Source organism: Phascolarctos cinereus, unplaced genomic scaffold (assembly GCF_003287225.1).
Source record: "Phascolarctos cinereus isolate Bilbo 61053 unplaced genomic scaffold, phaCin_HiC Scaffold_4;HRSCAF=312, whole genome shotgun sequence".
NCBI classification, from domain to species: domain Eukaryota; kingdom Metazoa; phylum Chordata; class Mammalia; order Diprotodontia; family Phascolarctidae; genus Phascolarctos; species Phascolarctos cinereus.
Genome location: NW_027555847.1, coordinates 700,707,571 through 700,721,302, shown reverse-complemented (window position 1 = coordinate 700,721,302; position 13,732 = coordinate 700,707,571). Strand labels below are relative to the sequence as shown.

The following is a 13,732-nucleotide window of genomic DNA, read 5'->3' as shown; positions in this document are numbered from 1 at the left end:
TGTTGCCATTGGTACAAGCAGGGCTTCAGAAATGAGAAAGTGACCAGAATAACAAGGCTGACCATTTGCCACAAAGGTGAAGGCGTAGTACTGCGTAGAGAAATGAAATAGAAAAGCATCTCACATAACCAAGCCCATGAGAGTCCCATGTGATGAGCATGCCAATAAAAGATCAGCCAAAAGTAGTGGGGGAAAGCAGAAGCTTTTATTTGGCTGGGGAAGAAGAAACATCCGTAAAGCTATAAAGCAGGCATTAAGTGTCAGGTTAGAGACCTCTTTCTACCACTGACTCAGGAAATCTTTAAGGTCCTGGATATTGATGGAGAAATTGATGTCCACATAAGTTTAGTGGCGGTAGTAAGGCAGTCTATAGAGCTAACTCACAGGGGCTCGGCTGGATTTAATTTATGTCACATCAATTTCAATCTAGTTTAAGTCACTAGTCAGAAGACTTAATTACCATTTTCCTACAAAGTTCATTTTTATTTGGTATAGCTTTAATACCATATGTATTCTCTGCATTTCAGATATAATTTTTTTTTTGGTGAGGCAGTTGGGGTTAAGTGACTTGTCCAGGGTCACACAGCTAGTGAGTGTTACATGTCTGAGGCTGAATTTGAACTCGGTCTTCCTGACTCCAGGGCCAGTGCTCTATCCACGGCACCACCTAGCTGCCCCTGCAGATATAATTTTAATGCACTACATATTTAAAAGCCATGATTCCTCTTGATAATTTTTCCAGATTATTTTTTTTTAATGGTGTGAGAAAAACTCTGTGACTGTCTGATTATTTTACTTACCAAAAATAACTGAAGCAGATACTTTTGAAGTCACTGGGAGATATTCATCTCTAATTCACAGATATTTTCAAAATCTTTCGGCCACACTATTTTATCATCCAAAACAACATTTGCAGTATTTTTTAAACAAGTCTATATATTCTGTATTTTTTAAATAAAACAAGAATTTCTTGAATTAAAAATTATTAAACATAAATGTGTTCCCCCCCCCAATGAAAATTAAACACACCCTTGCAGCTGGATCACCATGAGAAACTCAAAATGCAGCTAATACTTCCTTCACCTTTTTTCTTGTTATTCACAAACTGGAAAAGGAAAAGACACTTTCCTCCTTTTTCAACTGTCAAACGATTCATCAATTTAGGATGAATTAGTTTGAAGGGGGAAAATATTCTCATCAGATTTGCAGAAAGTTCTTGCTGTTATAAGCCAGACCATAATTTCAAGTCTCTAACAACTCCAGGTTCTTAGGCTACCTCTAAGAGTTTACTGACATGACTTTCTTTAAAACCTTATCAATGCTGTTGGATGAGGCTAATATGATGACAATTTTTTTTTCTCCTTCTTTCTTACAAAGGTGGGGGAGGGGGAATGATTCTCTAAGGAAGGAGGAGTCATATTCAAAAATCAATGGGATGTAATAAACAAAAGGCATCAATAAAAATGAAAAAGAATTAAATTTATTTAACTGGTTCCCTATTTACTTTAAAATGTATATACTTTGGATTATGAAGGGATTATTACTGAATGGCTATATTAGGATTATAGGGCTATAGATTTTAAAACTGGAAAGACCTCACAGGTCCAACCACATAATTTACAGATGAGGAAAGTAAGACCGAAAGAGGTTCAAAGACTTGCCCAAGATCACACAGGGAGTAAATGACAGAGCTGAAATTCAAACTCAGGTCCCCTGCCTCTCAATCCTCCTTCCATCGTACTGCACAGTTCAGAACTGGTTCCAGGGCAGACATACTTTACAAAATGACATAATCACAAGATCTGAGAGCTGCAATGGGACATCAGAGGCCATGTAATCCAACCCATAAACAGGATTTAAAATTCGTTGGTTCTCTCTGAGACAGACAGACACACACACACACACACACACACACACACACACACTTGCGCTCGAGATAGTCATTGGCCTATTGTGGCCTATTTATAAAGCTTTTAAGAAAAGACTGCATAAACTGTCGGTGGCAATCACATGATTTAGCCTTTCTGCTTTTTTTTAAAGACAGGGCCCAGGTCTGTGGGTCAGGGGGCAGAAAGCATGGGAAAGGGAACAAATTGTTTGTTGGGAAAGGATTTCTGGGCCAAACAAAATGTATCCATTATTTAAAAAAAAAAAAGAAGAAGAAGAAACTAAAATGCCTACATTCAAGTCAACAACCACATATAAACTGCCTATGTGCCAGGTATTGTGATGTTAACGAGGACTAGGAAGACCTAAAGGACAGGGTGAAGATCCAAAAACCTTTTGACAGGATAAAGCAGATATTAATAACCATTTAAAATACATAGGATTACAAAGGAAACCAACTAAGCTTAAAATTTAAATATAAAATGTGTGTATATATATCTATAGATACATATACACACACATATATACAGATGTATAGATAGATAAAAATGTATGTGTAAATAACATATAAATATTGTACTCATGTATTTTTATATACATCTATGTTGTATGTATGTCTGGTGGGTGGGTATGTGGGGGGGGGTACAAGTTCAAGGACTCCAGGTTAAGAATCTCCAGGGCTAGATCACTGGGCTGAATCTACTAAGATGAATTTCAATAAAGATAAATATAAAAGTCTTGCACTTGGAGACACACACACACACGCACAAAATCATGAGGATAGGATGGATAGCAGTCATTCTGAAAAAAAACCTGGGCCTCTTGCGGACTGCCAGATCACTGAATCAGCAGCATCAGGTGGCAGCCAAATGCCATCTGGGGCTGCTTTAAGAGGGACCGAGCTTTCAGGGAGAGGGCCATGCTAGGCCCACTGGACTCTGCCCGTAGCAAACATCATCTACAGCACTGCATTCAATCTAGGTGCCATGGTTTCAAAAGGACATTAGTAAGCTGGAGAGTGCCCAGAGCAGGGCAACCAGGACGGCCAAAGGTCTTGAGTCCCTGTCGTGAAGACTGGCTGAAAGAACTGGGCATGGACTCCAGAGAACATGATGGCTGTCCTCAAACATCTGAAGGGCTGTCGATGGATTAGACTTGTTCTATCTGGGACCAAAGGACAAAACCAAAGAACAACGGGCAGAAGCTGAAAAGGAGCCAATTTCAGTGTGATGTCTGGAAAAGTTTCCTAACGATAAGGACGGTCCCAAAGTGGCATGGCCTGAAAGAGGCAGCAGGCCCCACTCCTTGGAGGTCTTTGAGCAGAGGTTGGACTGTTTACTACTGGGCAAACACATCAGTGTGGGGACTGCTTTCATGAAGGGCTTGGATGAGTTGGCCAATGAGGTTCCTTCCAACTCTCGAACTCAGTAATTCTACGACTTGAGGACGACTTTAATGTTGTGAACACGGGTCACTGGAAGAAAGGTGGTGCCCTCAACAGAAACAGGGAAATAAGAAAGAGTGGGCTTGGGGGTCATGAGTTACTCCGGGAAACTTAAGAACTCTCATCAATGCAACACCCAACCACAACTCAATAGTACCTGCTAATCACCTCCTAAAAGAGAGGTGATGGACTCAAGGTACAGAATGAAAAATCAATCTTTGGACACGGTCAGTATGGGATTATTTTGCTTGGTTTACAGATCTGCTATAAGGTTTTCACTTTTCTTCCTCCCCCACCCCAATTTTGGGGAGGAGGGTAGGAGAAGGAGCAAAGGGCTCTGGATAGGGTTGCCAAAAAAGAAAGGAAAAAAGATCACTGAAGTAGTTTTAAAGGTATAGAAGACAACTGAAAGAAGTTCAGGAGGATATACCAAAAAGTAGGACAGCTTGGAAAGTTGCACATTGAATTTATTACAAACTTTTAAAAAAGCAACTGTTATTAGATAGAGCTCTACACAACAGAGTGACAAGTTTCAAAGACAATCAATCCTCTTCTTCTGATCTGCTATGCATATGGGAATTCTCGTTTTATTTGGCATTTAGGGCTAGAATTTTAGAAATTAAAATTTGGAATAATTCTAAGAGTTAATGAATTCTGTTTTGGACACATTTAATTTGAGAAACCTATGAGACATTCAGTGGAGTTGGGCATCAAGAAGCTGGTGACTCCAGTAGAAAAAAAAATTGGGGTTGGATGTGGAAGTCAGCTTCATAGAGATATTAATTGAATCCACGGGATATAATGAGATCACCAAGAGCATAAAGAAAGGGAAGAAGAGGACCCAAGACGGAACCCTAGCATACAGTCACACACAGTGGGCAGAACAGAGATGATGACTCAGCAAAGAAGACTGAAACAGACGAGTCAGATAGGCAAGAGGAAATCCAGATGATATAAGGGTCACAAAAACCCAGGAAAGACTATCCAGGAAGAGGGTTCAACAGTATCAAAAGTGGTAGGGAGATTAAGGAGGATAAGGATTGAAAAACAGACCAACGGAATTTGCAATCCAAAGACCATTAGTCCCTTGAGCCACAGGTCTCACTCCTGGGCATATATGCCAAGGAAATCAAAGACAGAAGAAAGGCCCTACATTCACCAATATATTCATAGCAGCACTTTTGGGGGTAGCAAAAAACTGGAGACAAAGTGAGTGTCCATCAATTATGAAATGGCTGAACAAATTATGGTACATGAAAGTAATAGAAACAACTATAAGGAATTCAAGAGAAACAAGGGAAGATTTTTATGAACTCACACTGAGTGAAGTCAGCAGAACCAAGAGAACAATATGCATAAGGACTGCATAATAATAATCATGTAAATGAAAAGAATGCTGCAGCAAAGTCCAACACGGGGTAACATAATGACCAATCTTGGCCCTGGAAAAAGAAATGAGGAAGCAGCTCTCTCCTTTGCATAGAGAGGAGGATCAAGGAAATCAAATGCTGCAGAAACCATCACTTTGTTGGCTGGCCCTGTTTAACAGCTTTCCTTCACTATGACAGAGGGCTGGGGAGGCGGATGGGGGGTGAGAGGGAGGTTGCCGTAGCCAAACACGACTGAGATTTAGAAACAAAAAAAAAAATCAACAATACTGTGTTACTGTTTTTTCAAAGAGATCACTAGGACCTGGAGGAGCAATTGGGAAGCAGTGTTGAGAAGGCCTGAGAAGCTAGTGGGAGATGAAGAAGCAGAGGTGACAACTATAGACAGCTTAATCTAGGAGGATGTGGCAGCGAAAAGACATCAGATGGAGGGGACAGAAGCATGACTACGTTTTTAAATCGCCCCTTGAAGCGGCTGCTGAAGTTAATTGTATTTCAGGTTTGTTATCTGAAACGATGGGAGGAAACAGAAGAGCAGCATTAACCTAAAATGTGCATGTACCAGGATGGCCTTACAGGCAGAAGCAATAACTGTGCTTCAAGGTGCTACCTGAGGAGATCAAAGAGTTTCTCCCCCCCCACCCCCACCCCACTCTCATAAAATTCAACAAAGCTGGACACTGTCTCCAAAAGACAGTAGTAATTCAAATGGACGTGTATTATCAGGAACCAAGAAAAAGGCAACTCTCATCTATTTGCTTATCAAATTAGCTAACTGACATCTTAAGAAATGGGAGGGGGGGCGCACGGGGTTTTGCTGCAGGTGGGATGTTTTTTAATTAATTGGTCAACTGTGCCTAGGCTGCCAGGTTCATAGATCTAGAGCTGGCAGGCACCCTGAGCCATCCAGCCCAACCTCATCTGAAACATGAAGAAACTGAGACCCCGAGAAGGTAACAACCTGCCCCAAAGACACACAGGTTACTAAGCATCAGAGGTGGGGTTTGAGCCTAAGTCAGGACTCCACGCCAATGACACTGGCACGTGCACCACTTCCCCAAATGCTTGCCAATCAATAAATTGAGAAGGAGCAAGAGTCAAAGGCCAGCATGAAGGCCTTGACGGGGCAGATCTGGAGCCAGAGGGAGCTCACGTGCTGTCCAATCCAACCCCTCATTTGACAGAGGAGGAAACTGAGGCCCAGGAAGGTTAAATGATTTCTTCCAACTCGAGGCACAGGGGAAATCAAACCTGTCCTCTTTTCCCACTCCTAACTGGCAATGCCTGTCTGTTCTCATGACCTTCCCCATGCCACTCTTTCCATATAAACTTCTGATCCATTTTCTAGTATCACCTATTAATTACTAAATGCTGAAGCGAACACAGTGCTACATTAAGCACTACTAATCACAAAAACACTCAAGGAAGAATAACAAAATCGGAATGCGTTTATCACAAACCTACATGCCCGGCACTCTGCATACATGTGTTTATCAACTAAGGTATGAGAAATTATTCTTGCCCAGTCAAGTTGAGAATTTCAAATCTCATTCTGGAAGCCTTGACTCTGAGAGGCAGTACCACATAAGGGTTAAAATGCTGGTGTTGGAGGTCCTAAACACCTGGGTTCCAATCCTACCTGACAGTAGCTGTGTAACCACAGGCAAGTCACTTCCCCTTCCAGCCTCAGTTTCCTCCTCTGTCAAATGAGGGGACTGAACTAGACTGCCTGTGAGGTCCCTTACAGTCCCAGTTCTATGATCCCATGACCCTGCATGAGTCATAAGTTAACATCAGGCAACGTGAAAAACACAGCAAAGCTAATTTTATTTTCCATCTTTATTTCTGAGGCTGTGCCTCTATGAATGTCATTCCTCCACTCAAAAGCTTAGTGGCTACCCACCGCTTAGCAAATAAAGTATGAATTCTGAACCCTAGAATTTAGAATCCATGTAATCTGGCTGCAAACCACCTGGGAGGCCTTTTCTCCTCTGCCTGATTCCCCTCCCACTAGTCTCGTAGGCCGTAGGAGAGGGGGTATTTGCCTGGTACCCATTCATAGCCTGCCCTCTCTGCTCACTAGGAGAATCTCCCTACCACCCATCGGATCACCTTTCCTTCAAAGAACAACCAGATACCTGCAAGAAACCTTCCTTGCCTCTTCCTCAAACATCCCGAAACCCTCTCCCCTACTGCTCTCACATTTGCAACCCATTTCAAACTAGAAGCCCCCTGAGGTCAGGACCGGCTTGCCTCTGCCTTCATATCATCAGTACCTAGCACAGGGCAGGGGCTTCTGTCAAAGAGGCTATCAGTAAACTGCAGGAAGGCATTTTGGAGGCTGCCCAGTTAAAGAGAAGGCTCCACTGGAGAGCAGCAAAACTCTCCTTTCATTTCCTTCTTACCCACTCAAGAAAACACGCGTGCTTGTCTTTGGAAAAAAGTAATCCATACAGTGGTTTCTAATTAAGGAATTTCTAATTGCTAGAAGAATAGCCTGTATTTTAAAAGAAATTAATGTCTCTTTTTCTATGAGTTAAGTATAGCTCATGTGCAGTGGCAGGTAATTGGTACCAGACAGTAATAGTTCACATTTCTATAGTGCTTGAACGCTTACAAAGTGCTTTCCTCCCAATCCCCCCGACAAGGCAGATAGCATCTGCGTTACAAACTCCATTTTAGAGGTTAGGTGACCGAAGTTCAGAAAGGTGATGAGAGTTGTTTGTGGGGGTGCAGTGAACAGAGTCCTGGGCCCGGAGTCAGGAAGACCTGAGTTCAAATCCTACCTCAGACACTTACCAGCTGTGTGACCCTGGCCAAGTCATTTCACCTCCGTCTGCCTCAGCTTCTTCATATGTAGAATGGGGATAAGAATAGCACCTGCCTCCCGAGGTTGTTTGGACGACCAAATGAAACAATATTTGTAAAAAAAAAATGCTTAGCACATTGCCTTGAAACATAGTAGATGCTTAATAAATACTTATTTCTTTCCTTCCACAGTTAGTCAAGGGTCTTTCCAGACTTCAAATCTAGCAACCTTTCCACTAGTCTATGAAACTTCAATATGAGGTACAAATGAAACGAAATAGAAAACGTTCTTTATTGGCAATGTGGTATCAAGCTTCATAAATGGTTGTCTTCTAATTAGGCTTCAATACAGAGTATCTTTGGGCTTTGACGTCATACATTCATAGAGCACAGCATTTGGAGTCTGCAAGAAGTGGATTCAAATCCCACCTCAAACACTTTCTTGCCATGTGACGCTGGGCCCTCTGGGCTTTCATCACCTCATCTGTAAAATAAGGGCTTTGGACTAGCCAGGCTAGGGTCTTCTCCCTCTCTAGATCTGTGATCCCGAAAGTGAATAGGTTGGAAAGACTTAAAGGAAATGATTCAGGCTGAAGAAAACAATATCAAAATAATACAGACACCCTCAAGAATTAATTTTAAAAGATGACAGGAATAAAAGCCAGGTGAAAAAAAAAACATAAAAGAAAAAGAGATCCAAAGGGGAAATCAAAGCAGTTGTTTTTTTAAGTTAACATACTTTTTTTAAAAAGCATAAATAATTTGGAAATCATGGTTTTATGAACACTCATTTTTTACTGGAATGTTTATTTTGTGTATATAGTTACTAAGTTGAAAGTAATTTTTTTTTTAATATATGAGAAGTACATACACAATATTATAAGATCCTATTGGGGAAGGTCAAGGAAGGCTTCTAAGAGTAGACAGCATTTGAGTTGGGCTGTAAGGGATGGATGGGGGGTGGGGGGAAGGAAACATTCCAGGCATAGTAATAGCATGAGCAAAAAAAGAAATCAACGAGGCAAGAAGGAACAGGATTTGTACAGGCGACAGCAGTAAGGTGGCCCCTTTGGCTAAAAAGCAAGACCCTAAAAAGGAATGCTCCTGCTCACCAAGGTGCAACTATAAGCCGGGAACCCAAAAGGCAGCCCAGGCCCATGAATGCTAAACCAAGGAGTCTGTGCTTCCTTTAGGTGGGAAGTTGCGAGCAGAGGAAGGACATGCCCATGGGGTGGCAAAGAGAATCCTGGGCTTGGGATCAGAAGGTCCTGGCTTTGAGTTCCACCTCTAACACTGAACAGATTGTGACACTGGGCAAATCACTTCATTTCCCTCCCCCCTCAGTTTCCTCATCTACAAAATGTGAAAAATGGAGATAATAAAGCACCTACTTCACACAGTTGTTACAAGGATCAGATAATATATACAAGGTGTCTGAAAAGTTTTAAACTTTAGTAGCTTCTAAATGCAGTAAGACTTTTGAGACATCTTATATGAAGGCTATAGAAATGTGACCCCTATCATTATTACATTATTATTATTCTTATGACCAAACCTATATATAAGGACTAAGTACAGCAATGTTTGAAAAAGGGGGGTGGAATGGGTTGCTAAATAAAGCAGGGGTTCCCAACCTGTGATATGAATATCACAAGGTGGTGTGTAAAGCTTGTCTAGGGGGCACAGAGAATATTTAGTAAATAACAATATTATTCTTTAAATTTAATCTTTTTTTATTTATGTCCATATGCATGGTAAATACTAGGATATATTTCCTTACATAAAAAATTGGGGATACAGAAAGGTTTAATAAAAGCCAAGAGATATGGGGACCAAAAAAAGGTCAGGAACCCCTATGAAACTATTTAATAACAATTACAATATTACAATATACTTCCCTCTTTTCAGCAGAGAGGGGAGGGATGATGAATATGCTATTAGGAAAATCACTTGTTATCAGTGGGGTTTGATTGTTTTTCTTTGTTATAGGCAAAGGCTCATGGGGAAATATATGTGGAATGACTGTGATATAAAAACAAAAGATGTTAATAAAATATTTTAAAATTAACAAAGCATCCCAGCAGATGGGGAGATAGAGATAGAGAGACACAGAGAGAGGAGATAAGAGACTAAGAAAACTAGAGGGGAAAGGGAAAGAATTGCCAAGAGTCCAGGCTGGTGGTTAAAAAAAAAAAAAAGCCCAATACTACAAGGCTGTAGAAGAGGGCAAAAGGGGGAGAGGGGGAGATGGAAACAAAAGTAACATTTTTCTTTCCTTCATTTTAAAAGGCCATGTTAGACTGCAAGGTCTGCCCCAGCTTTCTCCATCTGCTCTCTTGGCCCCAACAAAAGACACTGTTGCTAGAAATGATTGTGTTTATGTATCAGCTTGCACCTTAGCAAGCAGTTTCCCAAGATCCTCTGTAACTTTATAGCAATCAGACCCGTGGACAGAACCCTGCAGAGGAAAAGTATGTAATCCAAGCAGAGGGGTCTACATTTCTCCAGCTCTGCGGGGAAAAACCCAACATTAAATAAGAATATAATGTTAAGAATTTCAACAGGCAAACATAGTACCGAGTATTTCAGTAAGGCAAGTTTATTTATTTCCTACAGTTGAGTTAAATATACAAGGCCACCAGTGACAGCCTCAAACTAAATTAAACAGCTAGAGATAAAAGAAAAGGCTAAACTTCATTTCCTGGAGGGAAAGTGGAGGGAAGGGGGATTAAAAAATAAAGAAGGTCTTGCATGAGGAATTCCTCAGAGTGCAGCAAACTATAGCCCAGGCATTGTACCTCCAGATTGCTAATCTCAGCTCTGTCATCAAGCCAGAGCAAAAACCAGGAGGCTAAGCAATGAATGCTCAGTCCCTCCAGTTCTCTGGGATGAGAAGGGAGTCCCACACTGAACAGCTGAGGGGAGGAGAAAAAGGGCTGGAGTTGGAGCATGTGGACAAACTCCAGCTGGACTATGGCTCAGACATTAACTAGCTGTGTAGAGAGGCAAATCACTTCATCTCAAAACCTTTATTTCTTAAAGATGGAGATTAATAACACCTCCTGAAGTGACTGTGAGGATGTGTGTAGATAATGTATGTAGAAGCACTTTGCAGACTCAGCCCCGAAAAGGTATGGTGGCTGGTCCTGGGTACACAGTTAATGTGGCAGAATTTGAACCCAGATCTTCCTGACTCCAAGCCCAGCATTCTATGCTGTTGATAACTAGGTACAGTTTTCTTGTCAATAGCAGGAGTGAACTGGAAGAAAAGCAGGCCATCAGCCATTCAAAGTTTATTTAGACCCATCTGGGTTGGCTTCACCTGGCCAAGACTTGGTAGTTCCTAAATCATCAAGCTGCACAACACAACTCCTATGAAGGAGACCCTTTCCTGTCCCCCAGGCTTTCCATGTCCTAGAAAGGCAGATCCTTCCTGGTGCAGAACAGCAGACCCCAAACAAAGGCTCAGTGATTACTCTGATAGATTAAGTAACAAACAGACACAGGCTCCAAGAGAGAGTACATTTCAGGCCACAGCCACACAGCACCTTGCTAAAATGCAGCCACACAGTAGTACCCAGATCCGTCAGAGCTTGCCGGCAGACCTGCCCAAGTCATTTGCTTCCTAAAGTTTTCAGGTTTGGTTTTTACCTACCCCAAAACAATCACAGAAACAAACAGACAGACAGAGACAAAGACACAGTCAGACTGAAAGACACAGACTGAGAGACAGAGTGTTAGGGAAATATTCTTAATTTCTTAAGACACCTCTCATTCCGATCATACCCTAGGCCAAAGCTATTATTTAAATGTGACAAAAGAGTAGTGATGTTTTTGGACTGAACAAAACTGTGCAGTCATCAAAAAAAAAAGATGGGTCTATAGCCAGTATAACCCATAAAGGATTAGTAATATTTGCTAGTAATGATAGGTCAGACTGAGAGCAATGAAGTGACTATGATACTGAAACAGACTGTCCATGCTTACTAATAGTTAGAAAGTAATAATTCATTCTTCAGCCTACATCTTTTCATCTAAGAAGCCCAACATACCTTGACATCAATTCTCACTAATGCTACTGATCCTGTCCAGAAGAGGAAAGAGCCAACTGCCAAGAATTGGACACATGAGAAACCTGAGGAAAGGACATAAAACTACATCAAGGCTTACTTCGGGTCTGCCTAACAAACGACAGTCCCGGAGAGACGCTACCTCAGAGTGGCTAACTAGGGGTATTGAAAGAACTCTTCTCTCTCCTATTATGTACACAAGCCTGAAGAACCTCTCCCCCAAAGGAGGGCTGTTATTTCTGAATAATTATTAGGCAATTTTCATGAAGCAATGAGTAAGGAATGTAGTGCACAACCATGACACACTTCAGTTTTGCGTCTTCTGCTTACAAACAATCCCAGCCTTCCAGCTTGGAGGCCCTAGAAAAGTCATTACTTAGAGGAGAGCGAAATGAATGAAGAGATCACAAAAGAGAAGAGCAGCTGCGGGCAGAGGCTTTACCCTGGGAAGAGAAAAGGGTTCCCCTTGGATGAAAACAGAGGAAAAGAAGGTAGAGTAGAAAGGGGCACTGATCAGTTTTTCCACCAGGAGACCTGAGATGACGATCCACTTTTGACACTTATTAGAAATATGACCATGAGCAAGTCCCTTCACCTCTACAAGCCTCAGTTTCCTCCTCCATTAAATGGGAACAATAAGGCTTGCACTTCACAAGGTTATTATGAGAAAAGTGCTTTAAACCTCATGGAAATGTGATTATTCTTCCAACACCAAAGACTAAACATACATAGGAAGGGGACAGAACCACAGCTGGGAAGGGGGAATGAGAGCTGGGATATTCCTGGGGAGAAAAGGAAATCAAGAGATCTACACACCTAGAAAGAACAGCAGATTCCTGAAGGACAGTAGAAAGGAAAACAGAAAAGGAAAAAGAAGAGAAGGGGGACAAAAGGAGTCAGGTAACAAACTGTGCTAAGCACTGGAGATACAAAGAAAGATAAAAAGACAGTTTTTGCTCACCAGGAGGAAGAAGGAAAGAGAGGGAAGAAAGGCAAGAAAGAGAAGGGTCAAAGGAAGTGAGGAAGGAAAGAGACAAGGGGAAGAAAAAGGGGGAAGAGAGGGTAAGAGACAAGGGAAAGAGAGGGGGGAAGGAGAAGAAAAAAGGAAAAGAGGGAAAAGGGAGAGGAAGAGGGGAAGCGAATAAGCATTTAAGACCTTACTAGGTGTCTAGCCTGGTGAAAAGCTCTTTACAAATATTTTCTCATTTGATCCTCACAAAAAACCCCAAGGGTGGGAAAGAGAGTGAAGATAAGAGGAGGGGGAGGAGTGAAGAGAAAAGAAAGGGGAGGGGGAATAAGAGAGAGGGAAGAGGTGGAAGGGATAGAAAAGAGACAAAGAGGGAGAGGGAGAAAGAGATGAAAAGAAAAAGGAACGGGGAGTGAGAGAAGAAAGGGAGAGACAGGATAAAAAGAGAAGGGGAAGAGAGGAAGGGGGAAAGAATTATGGGAGAGAGAAAAGAGGAGAAGAAAAAAAGATGAAAAGGGAAAGGGAAGAAGAGAGGAAGACGGGATAGAGTAGGGAGAAAGGGGGAGAAGGAAAAAAGGGATGAAAAGAAAAGGGGAAAGGGGAGTTAGAAAAAGGGGAGAGGAGGAGGTGGAGAAGAGATGAAAAGAAAAGGGAAAGAGGGACAGAGGGAGTGGAGGGGGGAGGGGAGAAAGGGGAGAAGGAGAAAGATGAAAAGACAGGGGAAAGGGGTGTGAGAGAGAAAGGAAAAGGGGAAGGGGAGAAGGGATAAAAAGGGAAGGGGAAGGGGGAGAGAAAGAAGGGGAAGGGGGAAAGTAGGGGGAGGGGCAGAAGGATAAGAGCGAGAGGAGATGACTGGGGGAGGGGAGAGAACAGACTCTTCCGCCCCTCCCCCCGCCCTCCCGGTGGGGGAGGGGGTCTCGCGGCCGGGGAAGGGGGAGGGGCGCGCGGTGCTTTGTGGGCGGGCGGGGGTCGCGGGGGTCGCGGCGCTCACCTCCGGGATGTCATGTTCCTCCCGCTCCCGGGCTCCTCCTCGGATCCGCTTCCTCAGGGGCCGGGCCGGGCCGGGCCGGGCCGAGGGTTAGCGCGGAGCCCGCGGCGCTCCGGCCGCCATCCAGGCCTCGGGATCCCGGAGACGAGAGTCGAGCCGCCCCCCCACCCCCCAAGCGCC

At 42.8% G+C, this 13,732-nt stretch overlaps 1 protein-coding gene across 1 annotated transcript in view; it reads right to left on the bottom strand.

Annotated features, from left to right (window-relative positions):
* Positions 1-13,732, bottom strand: part of PTPN11 (protein tyrosine phosphatase non-receptor type 11) — a 71,531-nt gene extending 57,799 nt beyond the window's left edge. The window contains exon 1 of the mRNA XM_020979888.2: positions 13,556-13,732. Coding sequence (XP_020835547.1) covers positions 13,556-13,569 — 14 coding nt within the window. The 5' untranslated portion in view covers positions 13,570-13,732. The remainder of the gene's footprint in view (positions 1-13,555) is intronic.